Source organism: Odontomachus brunneus, unplaced genomic scaffold (genome assembly GCF_010583005.1).
Source record: "Odontomachus brunneus isolate Ranch 3 - 2012 unplaced genomic scaffold, Obru_v1 Obru_scaffold_013, whole genome shotgun sequence".
In the NCBI taxonomy this organism is placed as follows: Eukaryota; Metazoa; Arthropoda; class Insecta; order Hymenoptera; family Formicidae; genus Odontomachus; species Odontomachus brunneus.
Genome location: NW_022639463.1, coordinates 490784 through 505925, shown reverse-complemented (window position 1 = coordinate 505925; position 15142 = coordinate 490784). Strand labels below are relative to the sequence as shown.

The following is a 15142-nucleotide window of genomic DNA, read 5'->3' as shown; positions in this document are numbered from 1 at the left end:
GCTGATCAATGTCGATTAAGGTTCAAAAGTCAAGGTCAATTTAAGGTCAAGTGAACTACCTTGCCACGTTTTACTCAGCAATATTACTCAAAGCACAAAATGTCAGTTTTCTGTCCTACAATTGATCATTACACGAAAACGGTATAGTGAATATCCTTTCTTCTATGCTGTGTTCTCTAATATGTAACATTGTTGTTGTTGGTACTTGGTCGTGGAACCTTCCCAAACAGCACAGGATCTCCTGAGGACGTCCTAAGAACATCCTGAGGATGAACAAATGTTCTCAGGATGTACTCTGGATGTCCCCTGGACATCTGTGCTGTTAGGGTTAATACGTAACATTTAAATGTTATAAATTTTTAACAGAAAGTATTTTATTTATATAGTATCACTTTTTACGAAATTTTTTACACGAGAATAATGATCATCCATATTACTTCTATAAAGTTTTATACAAAATTGCAAAATATATAAAAAATTATATACACAAAATTGCAATATTCATGATTAAATTTCTTACAAACGATACAGACAAATCTTATGAAACTTTAAATACGAATATGTCTTACTAATAATAAATGTTATGTTAAATTTTTGTATAATCTTAAGTATTCTTCGATAAGTGAATAAACTCCTTAAGGGTCAATCGACATTGATAGAAACGAACGTAAGTGTAGGAACACATTTCCTCGATAAGTTTACAACATGTATTCTCACGTATTCAATAGGAAAATATATCTCCTGAGATTTGCTAAAACGCAAATTCTTCTGTTAGATACAGAATGTGTTACATAATATGAAATTGACCAATTTCCCATAATCGAAAAGTGCATCTGTGCGACTTGTCAACGAGTTGTACTACGCGCTCGATTTTTCATCAAGGAAAGTGGCGATTCGTAGTGAAAATTTGGAAATTATTTACAGCCGTACGTCACTGGTCCAGACAGTCAGCTGTTATTGTGAAGTATAGTTCCGAAGTCTCCGCTACGAGTCGCCACTTTGACGGAAAATCGAGCGCGTAGTACAACTCAATAAGAAGTCAAACGTGCTTATTTTTCTAGTAGTATGACTCAATGGATGCGTTCGGGGAGCACGCTACTAATGCTACGCTACCGCGTTCTTCTATCTTTATTGCTCCTTAGATATACAACAAGGATAGAATGATACGGTAGCGCTAATAGCGAGCTCCCGAACGCACCTAATGCCAAATTAGACACTCTTTTACTGTATCATGACATATAGGAAAAATTCGACAGGCTGTAACTTCGGCAAAAATAATAATAACAAGATAGTTCCAGAAGTATATAAAACCTTGAAGTTTCTATTTTTTAATATTAAGATTGTAATGTTTTTTGTGTAACTATATTGAAAAATGGCGGCTGTTCAAATTTTAATCTCATTTTTCAATTGAGTTTATCAATAAAAAATTTAGTTATATCGAAAATATAATAAATACATTTTAAAGAAGGAATTTTCAGCTTCCTATCTATCAGTTAATAAACGTCACACTTCTTTCTTCTGTGAATGATTAAAACCAAAAAAATGCTTTTTGTTTCAATGTTAAATAATTCGGTGAAAAAAAATCGCATAGCAATATATAAATTAAAGTATATTTATGAATTTCGAATTAAATCGTTGTTGACAGTTCCTGACTGATCCTTGAGACTCGCGATAATGCAGAGAGTGCAGTAAACGGTTGCACTAAGTGCTGTACGAGCCTGTTTGATAGGTACAACTTAACATAAAATTTTGACGTAAGGTTGTCGGCCGTAGCTACGAAATGGTGCAAGAGGTGAGGAAAACGAAAAGGAAGAATGCACAAAAAAGTACAAACGCGTCACAGAAGGAACAAACACTCGTGAAAGAAGAAGGAAAGGGAGGCACACAGAAGGAAGATGTAAACCAGAAGGAGGATAATAATGTAGAAAAGTCGCACAAGGCCGTTGTGTCGTGAGTAAAAAAACCTGAAATTATCATATTGTCTTTTTTTAAAGTATCTTTTATTATATTTAATATTATATCTATATTTACGTACGTAATGTCCTTGGCAAGACAATTTCTATAAGATATTTTGAAATTGTCTTAAAAATTTGTGTTTGGAGTTAATCAATGATGCAGTACCCAATGATCTAATTTGCTTTTGTTTTCCTAGAAAATATGGGCCTGCTGTGTCGTTTCCATACCAAAGGGTATGGTCTAGATGTGTCATGATACTCGGGGTGTTGTTGATAGTTTGGTATAATAGTAAGCAAGGCAAGGAAGTATCTTTAGCAAAGCAGAAAGACGTGCTGGTAAGTCGTTCCCAGAGTTTTGACTGTTCTGCAGATTATAGAGCTGAGTTAGAAACGTATCCTGGCTGTGTACCAGAAAAATGTGGCAGGATTGTCACAGACAAGTTGGTGTCAGCAACAGAAGTTGATGTTTTGTTGAAATTAGCTAAAAATGGATTAGATCTAGCTGACTCAGATGGTAGCGCTAGTATACTGGATCTTCACTCTGGAGCTCTTAGCAAAGGTCAAGGATTTATGAATATCTACAAACTGCCAGCAACCAAGAAGATATTCAACAATGTGGATCTAGCAATATATAGGTGCCAATTTGTCATTATTTGTTTAGAGGAAAAAAATATTTAGCAAAGGAATATATACTATATTTATCTTACAGGGTAGTAAAAACAAAAATACAGCACGCAGTAGCGCACAACTTTGGCGTGAATGTAAATAAGATATATTTAACCAAGCCAACTTTCTTTTCACGGATAACTAATAAGCCTGCAAAGACCATACATGATGAATATTGGCATCCACATGTCGACAAGGTCTGTCTTGTTTTAAGGCACACTCTATCCCAATAAATACCAACTTGGTGTTTACTGGGGTAATATATGTATCAATTTTCACGACTTAAACAGTTCCATTCTTTACTGTTCATTCACTGGGATATTTTGTCGTACTTCAGAAATGTTTAGGAAGAAGCTAAAAATGCATCTGTAAGTTATATATAAGATTACACTTTTCAGGACACGTATGAATCGTTTCATTATACGTCATTGGTATATTTGAGCGACTATAATAAAGATTTCGAAGGCGGTCGATTCATATTTCTGGATAAGAATAACGTCAATTCGACGATAGAACCCAGGAAAGGTAAGCATGTATGCAATCATAAATGGAATAAAGGTTTGATGTCGAGATGATCATAACGAAATGCTATATTTCCAGGCAGAGTGTCGATCTTTACATCGGGAGGCGAAAATTTGCATTTCGTCGAGAAAGTGAAGTCCGGTACTCGCTACGCCTTGACCGTGTCTTTCACGTGCGATAAGAACTCTGCGATATCCGACTCGCATTTATCGAAAAGTTGAATGTCTTTCGACATCTGTTCATCCGTGTTATTTATATCGCGTCAATACCATAGAGTACAAACCTTTTCGTTCATGCGTTGATCTGCACAAATATAATTGCTTATTTATTGTCCTAAGTAAACGGCATTTTTATTTGTAAAATTCTCACATTTACAACCAAACAGTATTTCGACAGTATTAAGGAATCTACCAAGAATAAAGCGAGTATTTGTACGTGTAATTCGTTTTTAGAAGTACCCACCAAATTATTATAGACGATGTAGTTATTGAATTAAAAAGCGCAAGTATATTGATTAAATATTACATCAACTGTATAATGTGCTTTTTTTGGACACTTGTAAGTTGATTATTTTTTTTCACATATAATACGATACGTAAGCGGAGGATAACAGATAATACACGTATTTAATGTTCTTTTCTTTGAATAGAAAATGCAACATTCTCGCTGATGTTTGCAGAGGCATCTCCTTTCTCCTGCGTCATTGTGTCGAGAATATGTAGTTAACAGAATGTGAAATATATAGGATTATTATACATCTTACGACTAATTTCACAACACGAGATAACGTTTTAATAATATTTAGGAACGATGTGTGTGTGTGTGTGTGTGTGTGAGAGAGATAAAGAGAGAGAGAGGAGAGGAGAGAGAAATATATAGTTCGTCGCTGATTGATAGTTGCGTCGATATATTTGCGCTTTGGTCTATTTCGTCGTTGCTTTATTTACAATTCCATCGTACGACGAAAAAGAGTGAGAGCTTTCTCTCAGACGGTTGAAGAGAAATAAGAAAGAGAACGATATTAGTCCGCGTAAAACTAAGGTGTTGATTTATTACTAAATGGAACAAAGACACGACAGATTTCTCAGTTATCAGGATAATTTAAATAAATAGATATAAACGAAAACTTAACGACAGAGATTCAACTCTGCCATACTGGAATCACCGTGAAGACACAATATATAATCTTAAGACAAGATCTTCAAGTAACCCATAAACTTATAAGCTACAATAACGTATAAAATAATGTATAACTTGTATTAATGGTAACATAAAAATACTATCGAGAAAAGCTATACATTCTCTTATCATTTTACGTGTTTTCCATTTTTGTACGATCTGGTTTTGCTCGCGGAATACAGGAAGAAGGTGATACTGGAGTACGAAAGGAATATACAGAGAAGGTCTCTCTCTACGCAAGTAGAAAGTCAATCACTAAATTTTACTTCGATATCACGCGCATCTCTACGCGTAGAACATCCCCGATGATGAAAATTTCATGTGAGCTCTGCAACAACGGAACGTTGCTCGAACTACGCTTGCAGAATGTTTGCGATCTTCTTCGCGCTCTCTCCCAACAGTATCGTCCTGTGATTACCGCGCACTTCTTCTATTCGTATGGGTTGCGTGCAAGACTGAAAAAGAAAGAAGAAGAGATGAATATTCAAGGAGCAAAGTAGCGTGAAAGCTACAAGTGGCAAGTAGCATGAAAGTAGCAAAAGTAATTTTGATATATTGACATTTGTTCTTAGATTCAGTCAAGATTAAGAGCATACACCAATCAGATTCACAAATTCACAAATTTTATAACGGTTGTAATTTTTTGAAAATTCACTTGACGTGTTAATAAGAGAAAAGGAAAAATTGTAAAAATTGAATACAAAATCTCACCTTGGACAGACCGTAATCTTCTTCCAGAGACATAAAGTTATCCGTGGCCTTGATCAATGTGATTGGTCCGTTGAATTTCTTGCCAGGGTTATAGATCGTACCAGCCGCCAATTTCTTGAACAAATTATATCCGGCGATCTTCAAATCATCGCTCGAGAACTGCGTGTCGCCGATGATCTCTACCATTTTATTAAACATGTCCACGTCCGTATTCGTCGTCTTCAGGATTTTGTATGCCTAAAATAAGACCAAACACGGTTAGCAAGACAAACATCTCCGTTTGGCGGAGATCTCACATCTACGATAAGAGATTGTGTATCTCTCGATTCGGATCAATTTCTCTCTCTCTCTCTTTCTTTCTTTTTCTCATCGAGTAATTCAGGATACACTGAGAAAATATATCTAGCATTTGTGATTAAATTGCACAGTGCAATAATTATAATCAAATTTAATAGAAATATAAGCATATTTATGAAATCACTTTTTTTTCTTTCAGCGTGATCTTTAAGGAAAGCAGGAACACTGGCGCGATCGAGATGCTCACCTGATTGAAAGTAACGTTCTTGTTCAATTGTATGCTGAAGTATGCCAACGCCTTCATACAGCTGTCCGAGGTAAAGTCGTCGTTCATATCTATCTTGCCGATCACTTCCACATGTTGTTGGACATACATCGGTGAGCCATCGATCAGCGTCAATGCAACCTTCTCGCCGGCGGACTCTAGTTGCAGGGCCATCTCGAGGGCGATACACGTGCCGAACGAGTACCCGGCCAGGTTGTACGGTCCCTTCTGCTGAACTTTCTTGATATTGTCTATGTAAAATTCGGCCAGCTCTGGTACCGTGTCGTGAGGCGCTGATTCGATGCTCTGCAGACCCCACAACGGTCTATCCAGCTCTTTGGCCATGTGCTTGAATGAATTTGTGAGACCTTCGATCGCGTGAACAATGAATAACGCCGGTCCTTTCGAGCTCCTAGTCTTCAGGCGCACCAAGGCTTCCTTGGGCAACAGTTCATCGCTCGGCCATTGCATCAGTAACATGTCGTTAGCAGAATCGGCAAGAGACGCGCTCGAGTTCGGATTCGCAGCGACGGAAGATTCCTTGGCAACGGCTTCGGTATTTCCCGAGGACATTTCTCGCAGCTTGGTGATCGTCAGGGCGCGAATATCCTGTGTCGACATTATGATGTCGCAATTCCTCTCCAAGACTTGTTTGATCTCAGTGGCCATCAGCGAATCCATGCCCACATCAGCCAGACTAGTGCTAGAATTCACCGAGTTCACGTCTTTGATGCCGAGAATATTGATTACCGTTTCTAAGAGACCGATCTTGCTGTCGCCGTCCGCGGGTTTGTGCTTCTCGGCTACCACCATGGAGGACACCACCGGATATTGTTCCTGCAGGAAGATGTCTAAGGTCGCAAGGCAGCTCGATATAAGTTGGGGCACTGTGCCGCCTATCACAACGTCGTTACCACCCATCATTTCTGGAAAAATAAGCGATATCAGAAACAGCATCAAACAGCATATCGTGAGAACGGATCACGAATAGAATGTAGTCCATATTCGATTAGTTTACTAGATTACTTTTTAAAAGCATGTAAGTCGCGTTATCATTCAAAAAGTAAAAACTTCCCAGATAACATGCATGTCTAAAAGATGTCGAAAGATATCTAAAAGACGTTTTATGCAACAAAATGTTGCATATTTGAGATATCTTTAGCTTTAGATATCTTTTCGACATCTTTTAGACATGCATGTTATCTGAGTTGTTGTTCTGTTATACTAATTTTGTAAAATAACTTCTTATCGTTATCATTGCTTAAATCAAATCGTTGCAGTATTACTTTTCTATATCTGTATTACTTTTATAGTACATAATTTAGGAGAATTAGATCTAAATTAGATAAAATTGGAAGTTATAAAAACTAGTCATCAAGTTGGAAATTTTAAGATCTTCGAAATGGGAAATTCTACTTGTTCGATATAAGAATAAATTAAATTGAATGTCCAATTAAATCTTGTGTATTTACCGACGATTAGGCCGACCTCTCCGACCGCGCCCCACTGGATCGCAGTGCCTTTGAAGCCGTTCCTCTGTCTATCCTCCATCATTCTCTCCATAGCTGAATTCGCGAAACCGTAATTAGTTTGGCCTATATTGCCGCGGCCACAGGATACAGAGGAGAACACGACGAAATAATCCAACGGCACGTGGGCTTTCCTCGATACCGTATCCAGACATCTCGTGCCGTCAATCTTCGGTGACATCACTGTCTTGAAATCGACTTCTTCCAAGTTCTCGATCAAAGCGTCGCGCAACACGGCCGCCAAGTTAAATACGCCGCCCACTGGTGCGAGTTTGTTGCTCTCGGTGAACAGACGTTTAGCGCCCGACAACGTCGTGACGTCTGCTGTAGAGATGGCGACTTTGACGCCATTCTCGCGCCAGCGTCGTACACACAGCGACTGATAACCCGTGCGTATGCCAGAACGCGACACAAGAACGATGAATTTAGCGCCGCGTGCGATCAGCCAGTTCGTTAGTTCCAGGCCGAAGCCGCCAAGACCACCGACTAGTATGTACGACTTCTTCGGGTTCATGTAAGTACGCGGTATGACGGGAATGATCTTCGGCATCGGCTGCACGCGCTTCTTCGGCTCCTCGGCGCGTATCTTCAGCAGCACCTTGCCGATATGTTTGCCTGACGCCATGTATCTGAATCCCTCCTCGAGCTGCTGCTCTGAGAATACAGTCGTAGGTAAAGGTCTCACCGCGCCGTTCGCGATCCCTTCCGAGACGAGCTTCACTACTTGCTTCTTCTCCGCGCATTCGTCGAACAGCATATCCAGCAATATACCGTGGAAGGACGTGTTCTTCAGGAACATCGACATTCCTATGCGACTGTCATTGGACATATCGTACTTGCCGATCTCCAGGAAACGACCGTTCGTTGCGAGACACCGTATGCTAGCCTGCAATTTCTCCTCCGCCAACGAATTTAGCACCACGTCGACCCCACGTCCCTGTGTCTCCGTAAGGATCATCTGCTCAAAACTGGTGTCGCGGGAATTGCCAATATGCTCGTCATTTAGTTGTGGGAAGGTCTCCTTTAGGTATTGCCTCTTCTGCAACGTGCCGACGGTGGTGAAGACGGTGCAACCGGCGTGCAAGGCGATAGCGATCGCCGCTTGGCCGACGCCGCCGGTTCCAGCGTGAATCAATACACTCTCGCCCGGTTTCAGCTGACCACGCAAGAACAGAGCGTAGTAGCTGGTCGAGTAAGCAACCGGTATCGTCGCCGCTTGCTCCAGCGTCCACTTGTCAGGCACCTCCCAGAGAAAACCGGGATCAGCCAACAAGGTAGTCGCCAAACTGCGAGCCTCGACCATTCCCATCACTCTGCGGCCGTCCTCAGTTCTTCCGGCAAATTCCAGTCCTAATATACAGTCTTCCATAGCTATTTTTCCCGGCAAGGCGTCTGGCGGCAGTTTTCCAGTCGCCAGCATGATATCTCTGTAATACACGTAAAATTTATTCACATTTGCCGTGCCATCTCTTCTATTCGATTGGGAGAGATCAGCCAAAATTCGCTCGCTCATGTCTTACCTGAAATTCAACGGCGCGTAATATACACTACATAACAATTTGTCGAGTTGTTGTTGCTGACTCAATGAACTTTCGATCCATCTTAAGCTGCTCAAGTCACCCCTGACCAGCGTGTTCACGTAGGCGTCCTTGCTTTGCGCGTGCGGTATGTTGTTCTGTCGATTTATTCGTAGATGCCGATAGCTGCCCCACACTCCTCTATTCAGTACGTTTGCTACCAGTCCTTTGTTCAGCTGGCTCATGTAAAACTCCACATTCAAGCCGAACTTGGGGGCATTTTTGTCCTGGATGAACACGTAGCGCGCGTTTTCACCGCCGCTCTCATACCGGATGCATGTCATAAGTCCGACCAAACCTGCGAACGAGAAGATGCATTTTCAACATGTCTTCGCGGTCTGTGCTGATCCACGCGTCGACCAAATCAGAAGTCTGCTTCTATTAGATAGGTGCAAAAGATTTGTCATTTTCTTATTAATTTCTTATAAAAAGTTTAGGTATTAGAAATAAAAAATAAGAAGTCCCTATTGTCTAAAAAGATATGGAGTTAGTGTTGTTTAGTCATTCTGAAACATTTCTTCATTCTTTAAGCTCTTTATTTTTATCTAAAAATAATTAAATTAATTAAATAATTTGAAAATTCCATTTTTTATCAACCACGATAAACCTTTTGCATCAACCTGATATGAATCATCTCAAGCTTTGCGGTAACATTCCCACATGAATGGATCTAAAAGAAGCTTACGCGAGTTGTTTGCGCATCATTTTCGTCATCTTACCGAGCAACTCCTCGTCCTGAGACACCAGGAACACTTCTTGATTTTCCTCGGAGGACTTCTTCAGCGCCACTTTCAAATTCTCCAGCCACGAGAGATTTCGCTCCGTGATCTGCACGACGATCGGTTTTTCTGGTTTCTGTAACTGTTTCTTCAGCAACACGTAAGTATTTCCTGATGAATTAACTTGTGTGGCGGCCAACACCAGATCCATTTCCTTCAGCGCGGGCTTCAAGTCGACTTGAGTGAAACGAGTTCCGGTCTCCTCTAGAAGAATGAAACCTCTGGGCTCCAAGGCAGCTGCCAGGTTCTTCAGAACGGCATACGACGGATCGGACAATACGTCCGCCCCTATAACGAGATGAACATTTTGGGCGGGTGGTGTGTTCTTCACGTCTCGCATCACAACCTCAACGTTCACCTTCATTTCATCCAGACTCGCCGTATAGTTATCTGGTGAAACGGCGGCTATCTGTAAATGTACATCCTAGAACAAAAAAAAAAAACAATTCTCTTATAAAAACGCTCGAGTAAATATGTCGTTGTGACTCTTGGTGGTTTACATAAAAGCGATAAACATCAGTGTCGCGATAATTGCAGGTATCAGCGAAAAAGCGATAAAAACCAAGTAATTAGAGATAAGGAACTCCTGATTGCGTCTCATGTTTGAATTTCTTTACGACTTTACTTTGCGCATATTCAGGATCTATTTAAAATACAATCTCTGAAAGACTTACAATGTGTTATTCACTAAAGTGTCGTACTCACGTTAATTGAAGTTTCGCTGTAGAGTACATCAAGCAAGAGGGGTGTTAATAGATCTTCCGCAGCTCGTTCGCCCGCGACTTCTACCACTTTGATCTTGTGCGCTGTTATGTTCTCGCTAACGATTTGCAATAGCACACTTAGCGCGTGCAGTTTTCCCTTCGGATCCTTTTCGGAAAAGTTGGACGGATTTTCATACGGTAGAAACGTGTATCGCTGGAGCAGGGGGCTAGCTTGGGTCTGCTGCCGACGCGGCGCCAAGGACGACTTTGCTCCTCTGAATTCGATACCACCCGACTTTATGACATTGATGTCTTTGTAATGATACACTGGCAAACCGGCATCTTGCGGTAACTTCTTGACTAATTGTTTATGACCAATGGGATCGATCGCGACGTACTGGAAACGCGACGGCAAGTACATCAACTTGTAGCTGGTAGACAGTATGCTGAACTGAAGTATGCTGTCCATGTAAGAGATCCATTCGTTGGCCCAGCGAATCTCGCCGACGTTGCCGTAGTTGTCGCTACTCTTGATCCCTTGAAAGATATCGCGATACTCGTATCCGCGCAGCCTCAGTTCTTTGTAAATATCCTTGCTGTCCAACGGCAGGGTCTCTTCGGAGAGCGCGGCTTGTCCACTGAGAGGTGGCAAATTCAACTGATCCTTCTTGATATCGCTGGACGCGCGAATTTTCCCGCTGACGGCGACTGTGCCAGTTTCACAAATCTCGAAGTCACCTGTGCCATCGAAAATATTTACCGCGAACTTCACCGGACCCTCTTTCGGCATGATGGTGGCGCGTTGGAAGTGTATGTTCTCGAACACTACCGGCAGCTGCTCGAAATCGGCTCCGCGCAGTTTCGCGAACGTTTTCCACACGAGCAGCATGTAACCAGTAGCTGGGAAGAGGACTCGTCCGTCTATCTGATGTCCCGATATATACGCGTCCTTCTCGTTAGATAGATCTACCTGGATGACGGTCTGTCCTGATTTATTCGACATATCCTTGTAGTTTGCCACTTCCCACGTAATGGAGTGATCCCACTTGATCAGAGGGCTGATCATAGGAGTCCCGCGACCAACGGGAAAGCTCACCGGAGGGTACAGTTTAGCGATGTCTGGCTGCGCACTGGCCATGTACAGTTTACCCACGTTGGACAACAGGAACGTCAGGTTGTTCGGGTGATCGCGTTTGTGTAGACCGATGTTGGTTACTGTCTGCGGCAACGATCTGCGTAGAATCGCTTGCAGCAAGCAATGCGGCGCAATCTCGATCGTAATCGCGTTCGCCGGAATGTGCGCGATCGCCTCTTGGAAGAGAACAGGCGACAGCAGATTGTTCACGTGATACGCGGACGAGTTGAACTGCGCGAGCGGACTGCCCCAAGCGGACTCGGGTATTGAGCTGGAGATCCATTTGGCCGACCTTCGCTTTGGGTTCGGTATGATCTCGTCGAGCGAGGCGCGCAGCTTTGGTCCCGCTAACGAGATATATTTACTGTGGAAGGCGAAGCCGGAGCTATTGACCATCTTGACGAAGATGTTTTTATTCTTTAGCTCCTCTATGAACGCCACTATCGACTCGACCGGACCAGAAACAGTGACTGAGTCCGCGGCATTGTGGCAAGCCGGGACGATGTCGGGTGGACAGACCTTCTTCACTTCCTCCCAACTTAGACCGACCGCCGCCATAGCGCCTCGTTGCAGTTTAGTGTCCATAATCGCCTTACCTCTGCAATAAGCAGCCAAGACAGTTTGCTCCGGTGTGAATGTGCCGTCAGCGTACCCACAGCCCAATTCTCCAACGGAGTGTCCGACGATACCGTCCGGTTGGATACCTATCGACGTCAATACGTCGACCAGGGCGACCTGGATGGCCGCGATCGATATGAAGGCTTCTATCAGTTTCTCATCGGTGCCGTTGACAATGATGTTCATGAGGTCGAGGCCGTGGGGCTTTAACGCGTCCGCGCACCGTCGCAGGCTACGTTGGAAGGTCTCAATGCCGAGCAGCGCGCGGCCCATACCCGGCCATTGCGTGCCCATGCCGGAGAACACGAACCAGATAGGACGTCGCTCGTCGTACCTCGCCATCTCGCGCGTGCCATCGACCTCAAGTATCTCGTAACCGCGAATTCTGTGACCCGGTATGTCATTATTGTGCAACACATGTAACAACGCATGAAACTCATCGTCCTTACGATGTTCTCGCGCTTTGTCCAACAATGCGTGCACGGCCTCTTCGGTGCGACCCGATACTGCGATCAGCTTGGGCAACGATTCGGTAGTGTCCAGCACCGGTAACAGCTTCGGTTTCGGATTACTACGCAGAAGAACGTGCGCGTTTGCGCCGCCGAAACCGAACGAGTTGATGGCCACGAGTCCGCCGTTCCACGGCGTGACTTTGTCGACTACTCGAATACGTCCTTCGATCAAAGCGGGTATATCCGGATTCGGAGTGTTGAAGTGTAAATTCGGAGGAATCACGCCAGCTTCCATCGCAATCAACACTTTGGCGATGGCGCACAAGCCGCTGCCAGGTTCCGCGTGTCCCATGTTGGACTTGACCGAGCCAATCAACAACGGTGTCTTTCTGTCTTTACAGAACAGCCGGTCGATGGAGTTGATTTCCTCCGGGTCGCCTACCTTCGTGCCGGTACCATGTGCTTCCACGTAAATTACGTCTACGGGATTAATGCCCGCCTCGCTGTATACCTCACGCATCAGTTGATTCTGCATATTACCGCTCGGGTATGTGATACCTTCGGACTTGTTGCCGTCTGTGTTCGTTTTTGAGTGGACTACCGTGGCGTAGACCCTACGTGCGTCACTCGCCTTTTGCAGGTATATCGCTACCACCGCCTCAGCTCTCGCATAACCGTCGACAGTGCTGTCGAACACTTTGCACTTGCCTTCCTGGGACAGCATGCTCAGACTGTGAAATTGTAATGAGTTGGCGGGCTTCAGCACGAGATTTAGCCCACCAACGATCGCAGCGTCACAGTCACCGGCGCGCATTGCGCTGATCGCCTGATGCATCGCGTACATGGACGACGAGCAAGCTGTGTCCAAGGCGTAACTCGGCCCAGTGAAGTCGAACGCGAAGGAGATTCTATTGGCGAACATGGCTCTGCAGCACCCGATCAGTTCGTATCCTGCAAGCAGACGCGACTTCAATAACAACTTTAACGTTAAGAAATAAAGAAAATTGACATTTATTTTTATTTAAATTAGAATTTCCTCGACTCCTCGCGCCGAGGAAAGTTTTTAACAATCGATCGGCCGGTGACTCGGTTAAGACATACGAACCGCTTATTTTTTCCGTGTCTAGTGTCCAGAAGTTCTCCGAATCCGAGCTGGAGACGCCGACGAACACGCCGGTGCGTGTCCCTCTTACGGTAGATGGGTTAATACCAGCGTCAACTATCGCTTCATACGTGCTTTCTAATAGCAAGCGAAGTTGCGGGTCCATTACGTCCGCTAGTTTGGCATGCACCCCGAAGAAGGACGCATCAAAAGTGCTGATGTCTTTGATCTTGGCAAATCTGTGCGGTAGCCCGTAAATGCCAGGCGTCCAGCGGCGGTCATCGTCGGTGACCATGTCTAATCCCTTCATCAGGTTTTGCTTAAACTCCTCGATATTATCTGACTCGGGCAGGCGACCTGCAAAAATAAAAAAATATCACTCATGTTTTTGTGATCGAGAATCCGTCGCTTTGGTATGCTTACATACAGAAAAATGCATGCTGCATTCAAGTAGATGTTACTTGCTTCAAATACTTCATAAGTTTCTATATCCGCAACTCTATCACAAGTTTATCACAAGCGCGTTAAGTTTATTCAAAATACACTCTGAGTCCTAATAAGTTTAGCATCTCGATCAAATATATTTAAGTAAAACAAAAATCCGGCTTGCTCACTACACAAAATCGAGTTAATTTTGTCTTGGGTAAAGTTTTGTAATACTCTTGTAAAGAGGATAGATTTTACTTTTGGATACATGATAATGAATCTTTTTCAAACTTGTGATGAGTATATTTTAAGAGCATTTTAGCAGAAAAAAATTCTTTGCAAAAATAGCCATTACTCTAAAGAAGGGAAATAAACTAAGTAATCGTTTTTCCTAGCAGTGGAATATTTTTCGGCGTGTAACGATCGATATTGACATGCCTGGCTGTTGATTTTGTACCTGAAATGCCTGAGATGACGATGTCATTGTCGAGGGGATACGGCACTCCGTTTGTGACCACGTGCTCCCGCGTCACAGGAGCGTTGACACTTTCGAACTGTGCAGGCATCTTCGCCGAGTACTTGGGTCCAGCCCTTTGAATCGGTCCTCACCTCCTTGAACTGGAACTTTCGCCTGGAAAAGACAGAATCGATTGAACGTTTTTCGCCTCCACGACACAACGCCACAGTCGTCTTATCGATTTGTGACGTCGCAAGGTACAGGTGAGGAGGAATTCGCGTAATTCGGCGTTGGTTTTCACGACTGAACAGAGACGGGCGTATCATTCTCGCGTGTTCATGGTACCGAAATCTGGACTCGCTGCCTGACAGAGCTCTAGCCTAGCTAGAGCCGGCTAGTCGCCGGCCAGCCCGTGAACAATTACTATGCGCAATTACGCTCAATTGGCGCATAGCACACCTAATTGAGTAATCTCAATTGAGCAATTTCACTCGGAGATAAACCAATTCTGCTATAATTGTTCACGGGTGTCGCTCTTTCCCCTTCTCGTTGTCCCTTCCCCCCTCCACTTTTTCATTCTTTCACACCTCACGGACTATCATATACACATACACATACACATACACGCATGCTCCGAATACGCAATAACGCGTTGAAGAACGATGACCTGAAGTCAATACAATTTTTATATTATAATATCACTGGTATTACTGGTATAACTGTTTTAATGTTTTTGCAAAAAGAATTAAGAGAGAGAGAGAGAGAGAG

General features: G+C 43.3%; 2 protein-coding genes across 2 annotated transcripts in view; one reads left to right on the top strand and one right to left on the bottom strand.

Annotated features, from left to right (window-relative positions):
• The first annotated feature begins 1692 nt into the window (after positions 1–1692).
• Positions 1693–4290, top strand: LOC116841055 (2-oxoglutarate and iron-dependent oxygenase domain-containing protein 3-like). The gene is made up of 5 exons (XM_032808564.1): positions 1693–1950; positions 2153–2590; positions 2665–2818; positions 3020–3146; positions 3222–4290. Exons 1-5 carry the CDS (start codon positions 1781–1783, stop codon positions 3362–3364), a joined length of 1032 nt encoding a protein of 343 aa, XP_032664455.1. The 5' UTR covers positions 1693–1780; the 3' UTR covers positions 3365–4290.
• LOC116841044 (fatty acid synthase) overlaps positions 4052–15142 on the bottom strand; it is a 22203-nt gene continuing 11112 nt past the window's right edge. Inside the window, exons 2-10 of the mRNA XM_032808547.1 lie at positions 14375–14548; positions 13495–13848; positions 10186–13340; positions 9421–9904; positions 8645–8999; positions 7068–8551; positions 5578–6521; positions 5034–5270; positions 4052–4777 (exon numbers count right to left, since the gene is read on the bottom strand). Coding sequence (XP_032664438.1) covers positions 4676–4777; positions 5034–5270; positions 5578–6521; positions 7068–8551; positions 8645–8999; positions 9421–9904; positions 10186–13340; positions 13495–13848; positions 14375–14483 — 7224 coding nt within the window. The 5' untranslated portion in view covers positions 14484–14548 and the 3' untranslated portion in view covers positions 4052–4675. The remainder of the gene's footprint in view (positions 4778–5033; positions 5271–5577; positions 6522–7067; positions 8552–8644; positions 9000–9420; positions 9905–10185; positions 13341–13494; positions 13849–14374; positions 14549–15142) is intronic.